Genomic DNA, 11,938 nt, shown 5'->3' on the forward strand with positions numbered 1-11,938 from the left:
AAAAAAAAAAAAAAAAAAAAGAGCCTGAGGTACCCCTGCCCTTTCCGGAGCCAGAGGGGAGCGGGCTGGGCTCGGGCAGGACGAGCTGCTTCACATGACATTGCCCCGTGGGCCTCACCACTTTGAGCAAACGCTCAGGCCTTGAAAAGCCCAATGGCACAGGAGAACCTGCATCGTGTGTGAACTGCACCTGGGGCTGAGCGTGAGGCCATCTCAAGGTGGTGGCCCCGCTCTGTCAGTCCAAGCACTTGTGAAGTTCTTGCCTGAGTACTGGCATGGCCCACAGCACACCTCAGGTCTGGCCCTGACGGAACTCACAATGGGCACACAGGTGGCTGCACCCCATGGCGTGATGGTGCCTGACTCCCCAGGGCAGACGGAACCAGAAGGGAGGTGGAGAGGGCAGCCTCGGGGCAGTAGTGAGCTCCCTGCCACAGTGGTATGCACGTGGGGGGGGGGTCCTCTGTGCCGGGCTGCATTCCCACTTCCTGTGACCCTCGGGACCCTGCAGGTGCTGACGCTGGGGCTTGAGGCGGCAGGGTGCTGCTCAGTCCATCCAGCGGTTATCTTGCCAATATCCTGTTTTGCGGTTGCCAGGCTGTCAGTGGTCCTGACCCTGGCCAGGGCAGCTGCCGGTGGCCCAGCAGGGAAATGGGTGCACTCTTGCCCTGCCCCTCTGGGAGCTGTCACCTGGCAGCCACCGATGGAGCCCTTGTAAGGCACCTGGCTGGGCAGCCAGCCTTCCCCTCCCCAGCTGTGGTCACTCTGCCTGCCTGGCAGGCCTGCCATGCCGTGGAGGTTCTGGGGCAGGAGGGCCCTGACGGGGCAGCAGCAGGGAGCCAGCCATCTGCGGACAGCAGTGGCAGATGCTCTGTGGAAAGCATGTTGGGAGGGCTCTGGCCAAGGGGTCTGGGCCACGTTTGGGGTGGCTGGAGGTTCGTGCCCAAGGGTCCCCAGCCATGCATCCTGCCGGGAAAGGGCCCTGGGAACCCTCTGTGGGCTGATGGCCAGGGGCTGCAGCACTGGCGCCCATGCCCATGCCTTGTCACCCTGCCTGTGGGCAGTGGCTGGATCAGGGCTCCTGTGTCTGGGGCCTGGGAGGGGCTGTGCTGCCCAAGCCACCGCAGCTGAGGGTCTGTGTGGCGGCTAGAGACCCAAACCCAGGCTGCAGCATCCTGCTCACCTCAGCTCCCACGTAGGCCACCCCCACCCAGCCTCTCTGGCCCCGCTGTGGCCCCAGCTGCCCACTGCCCCGTGGGAAAGTCTGGACCTGTTGCTGTTTTACCACTGTTATCAGCCTTATCTGCCCTCGGTGTTGGAGGCCAGGGTCTCCTCCTGGCAGAGCCTGCCCACCCTGCCCTCGTCCCACCTCTGCTTTGCCCTGTCCTCCCTCCCCCAGCCCGGTGGGGAGGGCACCCCGATGGTGACAGTGGCTCTTTTGGCCCAAAGTCTGCGTCCACAACCTCCGGCCAGTCTGGCCACGCCATGCCAGCCCTCAGCTGGCTCCTCCCCCATTTTCCATGAGGAAACTGGCAAAGGGAGGAGTGGCACCTTGGTCCTGCACATCCAGGCATCCTCTCTGCTCATGCTTTGCCCACCCTGATGAGGAAGATTCCCCACCCTGGCCCCCACCTCAGGGAGCCCCAAGGGTGCCCTCCTTCCTGTCTCTTCTTGAGTGGGTGTTGGTCACTGGCAAGGTTTGATGAGTGAATAAGTGAGTGAAGAGGTACCAGGGAGCCACTGGGCGCATGGATGGGAGGACAGGCAAGGCTGAGATGGTGCTGCCCGTGTTCTGCTGTGATGGTGAGGGATGGCGACCCCTGGAGGGGCCGCAGAGGGAAGACCCTGTGCCCAGCAGAGCTGGGGTGGCAGGGATCCCATCATGGACCTCCTCTCTTCGGCCCCAGCAGTGTCCTGGCTGGGAGAGCGGGGACGCCGAGGGGCAGGATGAGCTGGCCGAGCAGAGCTGTCTCCGTAATTCAGTTTTAAAGCATGAAAAAAGGGAGTTGATGAAATTCCGCTATCAGCGCCGAGCCAATATGCAAACTATCTCAGCCCCAATCAAATAGCTATTATGTTTTCATTTCCATCCCGGCGTCCGGCTTAATGAGCAAGAGATGGACGGGTGCGCGGCATCTGCTCAATGCGATAACCGAGGGGCTCTGGGCACCGTGGGGGCTGCGCCCCACACGCCGGCTGCGGGTGACACGTGTTGGTCATGGAGGCCCTGGCAGGTGCGCGGCCTCGGGCACTGCCTGTCCGCCGGGGCCCCATCCGGACCTAGAGACAGTCTGCGTGCGTCAGGTGCATTTGATGTCGCCCCAAGTCCCCCAGGAGCAGGGGCAGCTCAGTCTACCCTGTTGGGCCTCAGTTTACCCAGGGATGTGACTCCAGACACCTTCCGGGGCTGGGACATTGCCTGGGGAGAGGGATTCAGGTTGAGACTGGCTTGCGGGCCCAGCTCCATGGGTCCCCACCGCCCCACATGCTCAGATGTCACCTGGCGCTGATCCTCCATGCCTCAGTTTCCCTGTTTACAGTGGAGACAGAGAGAGAGCCTCAGGCCTGCGTGAGGGGAGAGGGAGGACAGTCTGCAGCGCAGAGCCCATGCCGGTGCAGTTTGTGTCCTTCGGACTCCCTGCCCTGCTGGGCCATGGTGGCCATGGCTAACGTGTGTGCAGCACTTACTTCGTGGCACCCTGAGCGTGCTCCAGTGGCCCAGGCAGGGACCCTGAGCAGAGAGGTGGTGGCCTGCCCACAGCTACGCAGCGGAGACCTGTGTGTGTGGGTCCCCGCAGAGTGAGGTCTCGGTGGCTGAGTCTTTCCTAGTGGGCACCTAGGGAGCAGCAGCATCAAGCCAAAGTGGGCAGACACTTGGCCTGCAGCAGGCGCTCAGGGTGCACGGGACAGCCGGTACAGACCCTGCCGCCACAGCGGGCAGGCACAGCCTCGACTCCGGCAGGCTGAGGCAGTGGATCCCGAGACCTGGCCCCAGGAGGAAGCCACCATGTGCGGCCGCACCTGCAATTGTCTTGGCTTTATCAGAGCTGTTGTAATTGTGCTGGAACGAATTAGCAGCCTCGTCGGAATAAACCCCGCACAGGGCCTGTGGCCTCTTCCTCCACACTCATAGGCAGCATTGTGCTGAGTGTGTGCTTTTGTTCTACTGAATGGGGGACCTGCCAAGCACGGCTCCTGAGCATCTGGGGCCTGCCTGGGTGGGCACTAGGCTGGCCCACAGCTGTGCAGGAGTCATCTGTGGCACCCCTAGGAGCCCCAGAAGACACAAGGGTGGGACTCCACAAGCCTCCCTGCCCTGAAGGCCAGTGTCCCCAGGGCTGGGCTCCCCACACTCAGGAGGGGAACCTCCCACTTCCCCTGCACACAGCTGGGCTGGCATGGGTGTGCCCAGCCCCTGAGCCTGCCTAAGGGGCCGAAGAGCTAAGCGCCTGGCGTTCCCTGTCGGCCAGCAGTAGCTGCGAGGGTTGGGGGTGCTGGGGCTGCAGGCCCCAACCCAGGGCTGCTCTTCTGGCACTGGTCATGGCTCCCAGATGAGGGTGGCCTCTTTCTGAGGTTAGCATGGACAGGAAGGCACCCTCCTCTCAGTTTGGCCCTGCCCACCCCGAGCCCCTCCTCAGCCAGGGCCACGCCTGTCCCCTGAGCTCCACGGCAGCTGCGTCCTCACTCCACCCTCACCGCCCTCTGTAACTCGCCTTTGTGTCCAGCCTGGGGTCCACTTTGGTCCTTTGTCTCCCCACCACCACGATCTGGTAGTGCCCAGCGGCTGTGCTTGCTGCACCCTCAGGGCAGCAGGAGGCACGAGGTGCCCTCCCAGGGGTGGTGAGCTGATGACAGCAGCCCTGTCTGCCTGCCTGTGGCTGGTAGTGCACAATTCAGGTAGAAGCAGTGTCCCTGCCCCATGTGGACAGCTTGGAGGCCGCCAGAAGGAAGCTGGGCCACAGCTTTGTGTGCTCAGCCCAGTGCCTGCAGGTCTCTCAGCTGCACCAGGGCAGGTCAGATCCTGAGGGTGGGCACAAGCAGGGACACTGTTGGGCCACGGCTCTCTTCATGCCATGGACTCCTCTGTCCCCTCTGGGAGCCCAAGAGGCACCCCAACACTCGGGCCCAGGTCCCTCTCAGTGCACCCTCCACTTCGGGACCGGCCCTGCCCTGCATCCTCGGTCTCCGCTGAGTGCCACCAGCTGGCTGTTGTTCACTTGCACCCTTATCCTTTCACGATGGGCCTGGGGTGCTGCTGGTACCCATGCCCAGGGAGCTCTAGGCCACAAGGAGGTGGGGTCCTGCACCTGGCAAGGAGGGGGTCTGGGTGGCTTTGGGCCCTGTGGGCCCAGGAGTGTGAGGTTCTGGAGTGGGGGGCCACCATGTCCTTCTGAGCCCCAGGGTTAGGCTGGGGCCGAGCAGGCAGGAGGCACACAAGGGGGGAGCTGTCCTGGTGGGACTGGTGTCCATGCCAAGGGGTCAGAGCACAAGGAGGAGAGCAGGGCCGGGCCCAGTTGAGGCCTTGCCTGTCAGATCTCGGGCACAGTGGGTGCCAGCCTGACTGCCCAGACGGGAGGCCTGTGTGGCCATGCCCAGAGGTCCTTACGGCTCCCTGGGCTGTGTCCGCAGGTTCTCCTGGAGATATGGACACTGCAGAGGGGGCCCAGGCCCCGGACACCAGCCTCGAGGAGCAGGAGGCCCTGGCACCAGAGCCCACAGCTGTAGGGAGGCCGGAGCCCCTGAGCCCGTCCACTGCCGGTGAGTCACTGTCCTTTTCCCCTGGGCCCCATCCCTGGCCAGGGCAGGGCAGGGACACTTGCACATGTGGCTTAGTACAGGTGGGAAGATAGAAGCCAAGGGAGGGTGCAGCAGGGGCCCAGGAGGCAGTGGGACTAGTCTCCACCTGCAGCCCCACCCCAGGTCAGGGATGGCAAACCTGGGAGACCAAGTCCTAGCTGCTCCTGGCGCCATTGCACAGCGCCACTCCTCCCCTCCAGGTGTGCGCCGTTACCCATCGCTTGGGAGCCAGGCAGTGCTGGGTGATGTCTCCAGAACCGGCAGAGACCACAGATTCCTCACTGCTGCCTGAGGCTCTGCCCAGGCCAGGCTCAGCTCCTGACCCTCCATCCTGCTGCCTCTCACCCCAGGCCCTCTGGTGGCACTATTTCTCCCCCGGGAAAGGCCTGGGATGGGACTCCATCTGCACGCAGACTCCGGTGGGCCCACTCGGATCAGGTCTCTTGGGGATAGTGCTCCAGTCACCCCAGGTGCTCTCCATGGGGACAGAGGTGCAGGGAGTCAACCCTACCCGGCCCCACAGGACAGCGATCACATCCCACTGGACCCAAGATGTTGTCACAGCTCTGATGATGTCTGTGGCTGTGAACCTGAACAAAGGCCGAGTAGACAGTGACCTCGAGAGACCCCAGGACCCACAATCATGCATGCCACAGACCAGTGGGCAAAGGCGGGAGCCAGGGAACAGCCAGGGTTGGGGGCAGTGGCTGGGGGCAAGGAGGATGGGGGATGGGGAAGTCTGTAGGGCGAGGGGGACCGGGAGGACTTCCCGCCAGCAAGGACCCAGTGTGTGGAGATCCCAGACAGATGGCCCTGGTGCATCGGGGCCTCTCTTGTGACCCCATTGCTCCCCCCTCCCGTGCTGAGGGCCGTGGACTCCCTGGGAGCCCCCACCTCATCCCTCAGGGCCCTGCAATTGGCCTGCTGGCCTGGCCATCCTGGGGCCTGGGGGAGTGGTGTGGACTAGGCGGCCTTACCCTAGTTCACTGGGGACATGGCCACAGGGCAGCAGTGCTGGCGTGGGCACCCGGTCATGGCCAAGTGTTCATCACTGCTGCTATCTCTGTGGCCATTGGCCCACAGTGCTTTGCAGCAGGCCAGCCCAGGCCGACCTGCTGACCTCTCTGAGCCTTGGCCTTGGCATCTGTGCACTGGGTGGCGGGATGAGGGCTGCCTGGGCACCCAGAGCCACACTGTCAGTGGCCGGCATTACTGTCCTTAGGCGCTGTTCTAATGGAAGGCCCGGCGCAAGCTGCCAAAGGGCAGTGCGCTAGCTGGTGGACTCTGACCGGTGGCTTCCCGGGGAGCCGGCCCTTATCTGATCTGGGAGCTGGGGCTGCACGGGGGGCGGGTGGGGCCAGGACGGGCTGGAGAAAACAGCCTGGGCTGCACCTGGCACCGGCCATGGTGATAACGCAGCGATGGGCGTGATAAGGCGCGGGAGGGAGCGTATCTGCGCACAGGCGGGTCCAGCACGGCTGCCTCACGGTGGCTGGAGCTCAAATGCCAGCCACTTTGATTTATAGCCAAAAATAATAGGACTTTTATACTGCGTGATTGATTTATTTGATGTTAATCACAGCCCTTATCGCGGGTATTAATAATCTGCCGGCATGTGACGTCACGGGGGGCTTTAAGGAAGCGCATCGATTGGGGGCCGTGGTGGTAATCAGCCCACTGGGAAGGCAAATATGCCCTTTGGGCTGGCGTCGGTGTGGGGCCGGCGGAGGGGCCCCGCTGCCGTGGAGACCGGCGGCCGAGTGCCGCTGCCCAGCACACCTGGTGGCCTTGTGTGAGTTGCAGCAGCAGCTGGGACCACGTCGGCAGCTCACAAGGCGGCTGGTGGGGGTGAAAGGCTGCAGGGAAAATGGGGATTTCCTCCCTGCTCCCCTCCTAGGAGAGGCAGCCAGGAGGGCAGAGACTCTGGCTCTGCTTGTGCGTCCAGCCTCAGTTTCCCTCCTAGCCACAAGGAAGACTGCTGGGCACCAGAGGCTCAGGGACGTGATGGTGTTTTCCTCTCTGCAGACGTGAATCCACCCCTGGCACCATCTCCAGCGCCAGCGCACCCCACATCCCTGGGAGCCCCCGAGGAAATGGAGGGTCCAGGGCCCGAGACGCGGCAAGAGGAGGCAGCCAGCCCCTGGGCTGGGCCAGGTAACTGGCAATGGGGTCCCCCAGCGCCTTGTCCCAAGGTAGCCGGGCTCAGGGCCCACTGGGAACAGGACCGCTCGGGGTGCTTGGGTCATAGAGGCCCCAGGGCTGGCCTGTCCCTGGGTCCCATCACCTTTCCTGGTGGGCTATGTGGCGAGCTGTGCAGGAGGCGGTCACCAGCGTGGCCGTGCCCAGAGCAGGACCCTGCCCTGAGTGGTGAGGCAGAAGTGTCTGGAAGGTTCCCGGAGAAGGGTGTCACTGACCGGGAACATGGAGCAAGCGGAGTTGGCCAGACCTGGCATCCCTAGGAGACTATGGGGGGTGCCAGGGGTGCCCGGCCCTCCCAGCATAATGGAGCCCTGGCCAGGACAGGCAAGGACCGCTCTCCCCAGCCCCTCCTGGTAGATGGGCTGCAAGCTGCATGTCGGGCTGGGTTGCAGAGAGCCTGGGGCAGCTTGGAGACCAAACGTCCTTCTTGGAGCCACTGCTTCTGGGCGGACGCCTCCACCGAGAGCTAGGGAAGCTGGGTGGGGTTGTTGCTGTCTCTCCTGATCAGTAAATTAGCAGCTGGGAGCCGGGGTGGGCAGGAGGGCACTGTGAGGAGGAGCTGGCATGGCCCGTGACCCAGGAAGGTGACGCAGAGGCCACGCACGCAGGCCAGGTCCACGTGTGCACACGGCAGGCACTCACTGAGCACCTGCCCTGTGTGAAGCAGTCCTCTGAGCTCCAGAGCTGTAGGGAGCAAGGGCCTGGCCTTGTTGGAGACCAGGAAAGGCTTTGCCAAGGCAGGGAACTCCTGTTCCTGCACTGGGACCCTGGGGGCCAGGATGAAAAGGATGTGAAGCTGGACTCCAGCCAGCCAGGGGGCTTCCCGGTGGGACTCAGGGATCGGGGAGAACACTGGGCACAGCTGGCGATGTCTGTGTGGCTGCATGGATGTGTGGGAAGCGGGTGTGCTGCCTACCGCACTCCAGATGAGGAGACCCTGGCTCCTGGCAGTGAGGGACAAGTCCGGACTCCCCAGTGGAAGGCCCTGGGGTGTGAGCCGGCATCAGTCTCCCTGTCCGTCCCCTCCCGGGCTGGTGCTCAGCCTCCTCCTCAGAGGGGACTCACAGCCCTTCGGCTTGAGCCTGACCCCGTGGCAGCCGCGGCCATGGTTTGGGGTGGGGCACCCCCACTTCCTGCGCTATCTGGTGACCGAGTAGCTCCCGTCAGCACCCACAGATAGGAATTTCTGTGCAGTGGGCAGCGATGGGCCGATAGGCAGCCGCTAGCCAACCGCCCTGCCAGCCACCGCCTATCAGGCCCCGCACAGCCCCTTATCGCAGGGGAAGCTGAAGCCCCAGCGGGGTTATCTCCTAGGGCCACTGTGCCAGTGATGGGCGTCAGGGCTTCAGGGGCCCTGTGGCTCGGGGCCCGTGGACATTGCCTGCCTGGTGCAGGACACAGAGGACCTGGCCACCTTGCCCCTCGTCTGTTACTTTCTCGGGTCTCCTGGGTCCCCTCTCCTGTGAGCTGCTTTCCGCCTAGTGAGGGATGAACACAGCCCCGCCCAGCAGTCCTGGCCTGGGAACCCTGCTTGGGAGGTGCCACACCTTCTCTCTGGGGGCACCTCCAGGGGGCTGGCTCCAGGGAGGGACTGGGCCCTCAGATTTCATTCACCTGAGGGTTGGCTTGTGAAGTGCCCAGCCATGCTGGCTGCCATCTGCTGGCCAGACCAGGCCCACAGAGTCCTGGGACCATGCCACTCCCAGGGCCATCTCTCAGAGTGGGCCATGGCTTCTGCAGTTTCCTGGTGGCCCAGCCTGGGGCAGGTGGCCGGGAAGGCCTGTGGGAGGTACCTGAGGAGCAGCATGCAGAAAGGAGGTGTCCCGGCCCTGTTCCCACCCGGGACTCCCAGGAGGGCCTTGCAGACACAGGTGCTCCACCTGGCATGTGAGAAGCCACCATCATACTCTCCACTGTCTCCTGGCCCTGCTGCAGGCCCCAGCAGGACCTGGTAACCCCACCTGCTACCTGGTGACCCCAGCCCCCGAAAAAGACCAGGCTGGCACTCAGCAGTGTTGTTTTGCTTCTCAAGAGCTCGCTGCTGGCAGCTTTGTACTAAGTGTCACTGCCTGGAACAGGAGCCCAGCGTGTTTGAGAGGCAGGAATGCAAGCCAAGGGCTGCGACCTCCACTCTGTGACGTGGCCAGGAAGCAACCTGGGAGAGTCAGCATGTCTTCCCACCCAGGGCCACCTGGTCCCTCTGGGCAGGGGCGGGCAGTGGGGGTCACAGGCTCCTGCAGCAGCCTGGAGTGAGTGACCAGCGCCCCAGTGGCCAGGCAGGACCAGCCAGGAGGCAGCATCACAGGAGGCCTCACGCCTTCCTCCAGGGAACGGGTGCAGCAGCAGTCCTGCCATGGATGTGGGGGCTGCAGCAGAAAACCCAACCTGGGTCCCTACCATGTGCAGGGAGCCAGCCCTGCCTTGGCTCCGGACAGCTCTGAGGAATGGTCTGGGTTTCTCCTGGGCAACAGGGGTGCTGCTGAAGGCACCAAAGACATGGAGGGAAACAAGGGGCCGAGGGGAGGCTGCCGTGAGGCCAGGGGGTCGGATTCGGGGCCCAGGCTGTGTTGACGTGGAAAAGGGAGCATGTGTCAGGGAAGAAGGGCCGTGAGCCCAGGTACTGCAGGGCGTCCACGGCCACCTAGGGGAGGGCAGAGCAGGCCGAGCCACCACTCCTTCATCCTCCATGAGCCCCCAGCCCAGATTCTGGCTGGAGCGGGATGTGCAGGCAGGAAGAGGCTGAGTTTATCTTTGAAATGCCCTTGTGCTGAAGGCTGGCTGCTTAGCATTCTGATATGCAAATGGAGGGAACCACAGTCTGCATCCTCTTGGTGGGGCAGCCGGGGTCACCGTGCAGGGCCACGTGCAGTGCCTCGGTACCTGTGTCCTGTTCCTTCCATCCCTGCTTAAAGTCAGAAGGCAGTGGCCGGGCAGATATGCTGGCCAGCCAGGACATGGAGGGTCCTGGCCCAATCAGGGTCCTGGCCTGTCCTCAAGTCCAGGGATCAGAAGGTGAGGAAGGAGCGAGGCCACCCCACCCACACAAGCCTGCCCAAAACTGGGTGGACCAGGGACTGGGACACAGGCTGGCCCGTCTCCCCCGTCTGTCTGTCCAGTCACCAGGTGGGAGGGCGGCCTGGAGCCCAGTGGAACCAGGACTGTCCTTGAGCGTGCTGTCCCTGGGGCACCAAGGTGCAGGGAGAGGCCACGTAGCTGCTGCAGTGGCCGGGGGGGAGGCAGTGTAGGATGAATGGCTGGAGTCTTTGGGGGCTGGTGGCCAGGGCTAGGGCTCAGGGCCAAGAACTGAGTCAGGGCCTTGACTTTTTCTCTTTGTGGTGTGGGGGTCAAACCCAGGCGAATGCTCCCCACTCAGCCTACCCCCAACGTGGCCTCCCGGTGTTGGCTGTAAAATGTGGACACTAGGGGCTTTGAGGGTGCTGGGTCAGCTTCCTACGAGAGTGGGGCTGGGGCCGAGGCTGTGCTTGGAGTCAGCCCCTCCCGGATGCTCTGCCGCTTGGAGCCCTCCACGTGGCTCAGGCCGGGCGCCGGCTAATCTCGCAGGCCGGGTTTCCACGCGGACCTCGAGCTGGTTATCAGCAGCTGAGGCAGGGTGCCTGTCCGGATGGACAGCGGAGATGGGCCGATAGCAGCCCACCCCCTCCCCACTGGCTGCGAGTGTGGGAGGGAAAATCATTTCAGCTGTTTTAGTTATCTTGGCCTGGTGTGGCAGCGTTGGCCTATTTGTCTTAGATTGGGCGAGGGAGGTCGCGGGTGGCAGGGGTCAGCCTGGGGCCAGCAGGCAGCCTGCCTGCCCATAATCTGGAGGGTGCTCGCCTTGCACCCAGGGCGCACCTGCCCTGCCCCCTTCCCCGCTGTGGCTGCCTCCTCCGGGAGGAGGCCCTGTGTCCCCGCAGCTGTGAGATGGTTGCTATGCAGGGCCAGCCCCGGGGTAGGGGTGGGGGTGCCCGGTCTGTCCAGGAGCCGGAGGGCCATCACCAGGGCCAGCACAGCCTGGGCACAGAGCCCACGCTGGGTGGGAGACAGACTGCAGAGCCCAGGGTGTCCCAGTGCTCTGGGAGGCTGAGGCAGGAGGACCACACATTCAAGTCCAACCTGGGCAGCCTAGCTACTGAAGAGGCCCTGTTTCAAAAATAAAAAGGGTGGGGTGTAGCTCAGCACACAGACCCCAGGTTCAGTGTCCAGTACCCTCCCCCAAACAAAAGCAAAAGAATGTGCAGGCTCAAGGCGAGAGCCGTTCTGAGCACACCAGGCGGTCCTTGCCAAGCCAGGAGCAGAGACCGGGTCACTGCTGAACAGGAGCAGTGCCCAGCCTGCAGAGGAGGTGCTTGGAGCCAGGGTCCCAGGGCACAGGGCCAGGGTAGCAGAGGGTGTTGCCTTGGAAACAGTTCAGCCAGGGACAGGCTGGGCCCGTCTGGCAGTGGAGGCTGGCACGAGACACAGGGTGCCCGCCCGCCCGGCCCTCGTGCCACTGGACAGCCGCGGCCTGCAGTCCAAAAGCCCCAGACAGAGGGAGGCTCTGCCCGCCCCTCACTCACACTGCTTTCTATCAAGTGCCTACCACGTGCCAGTCCTGGACACTGCACACCATGTGCACAGACCAGGCACTGCCCCGAGCAGCAGCTGAGAGAGAAGGGATGAAGGGGTCGCAGAGAGGTGGGGCGGGGACAGCCGGTGAGGCTTGCGCACAGCCCTGCAGATGGCGGTGGCCCTGGGAAAGACACCCTCCCTGCTGCAGGGCCGTGGAGCCAGCGGGTTTACACTGGGGCAGGATTGCTGGCTGCTGTGCGGCGTCCAGTCCAGGAGGCCGGACAGACTGCAGTGAGGATGGGGGGCACGCTGGCCAGACCCCTTCCTGCACCCTGCGGGGACGGGCAGGCAAGGCGGGCAGCCCACGCTGCCTCTTGGGCCTCGGCCGGCTCCC

At 63.9% G+C, this 11,938-nt stretch overlaps 1 protein-coding gene across 1 annotated transcript in view; it reads left to right on the forward strand.

Moving 5' to 3' along the window:
- The window catches only part of Zfpm1 (zinc finger protein, FOG family member 1), a 43,982-nt gene that overhangs the window by 13,068 nt on the left and 18,976 nt on the right, over positions 1 to 11,938 (forward strand). The window contains exons 2-3 of the mRNA XM_033757918.1: positions 4,630 to 4,758; positions 6,823 to 6,951. Of these exons, the coding sequence (XP_033613809.1) occupies positions 4,644 to 4,758; positions 6,823 to 6,951 (244 nt within the window). The 5' untranslated portion in view covers positions 4,630 to 4,643. The remainder of the gene's footprint in view (positions 1 to 4,629; positions 4,759 to 6,822; positions 6,952 to 11,938) is intronic.

This window comes from Fukomys damarensis, unplaced genomic scaffold (assembly GCF_012274545.1).
Source record: "Fukomys damarensis isolate Sample0158 unplaced genomic scaffold, DMR_v1.0_HiC HiC_scaffold_32, whole genome shotgun sequence".
NCBI classification, from domain to species: domain Eukaryota; kingdom Metazoa; phylum Chordata; class Mammalia; order Rodentia; family Bathyergidae; genus Fukomys; species Fukomys damarensis.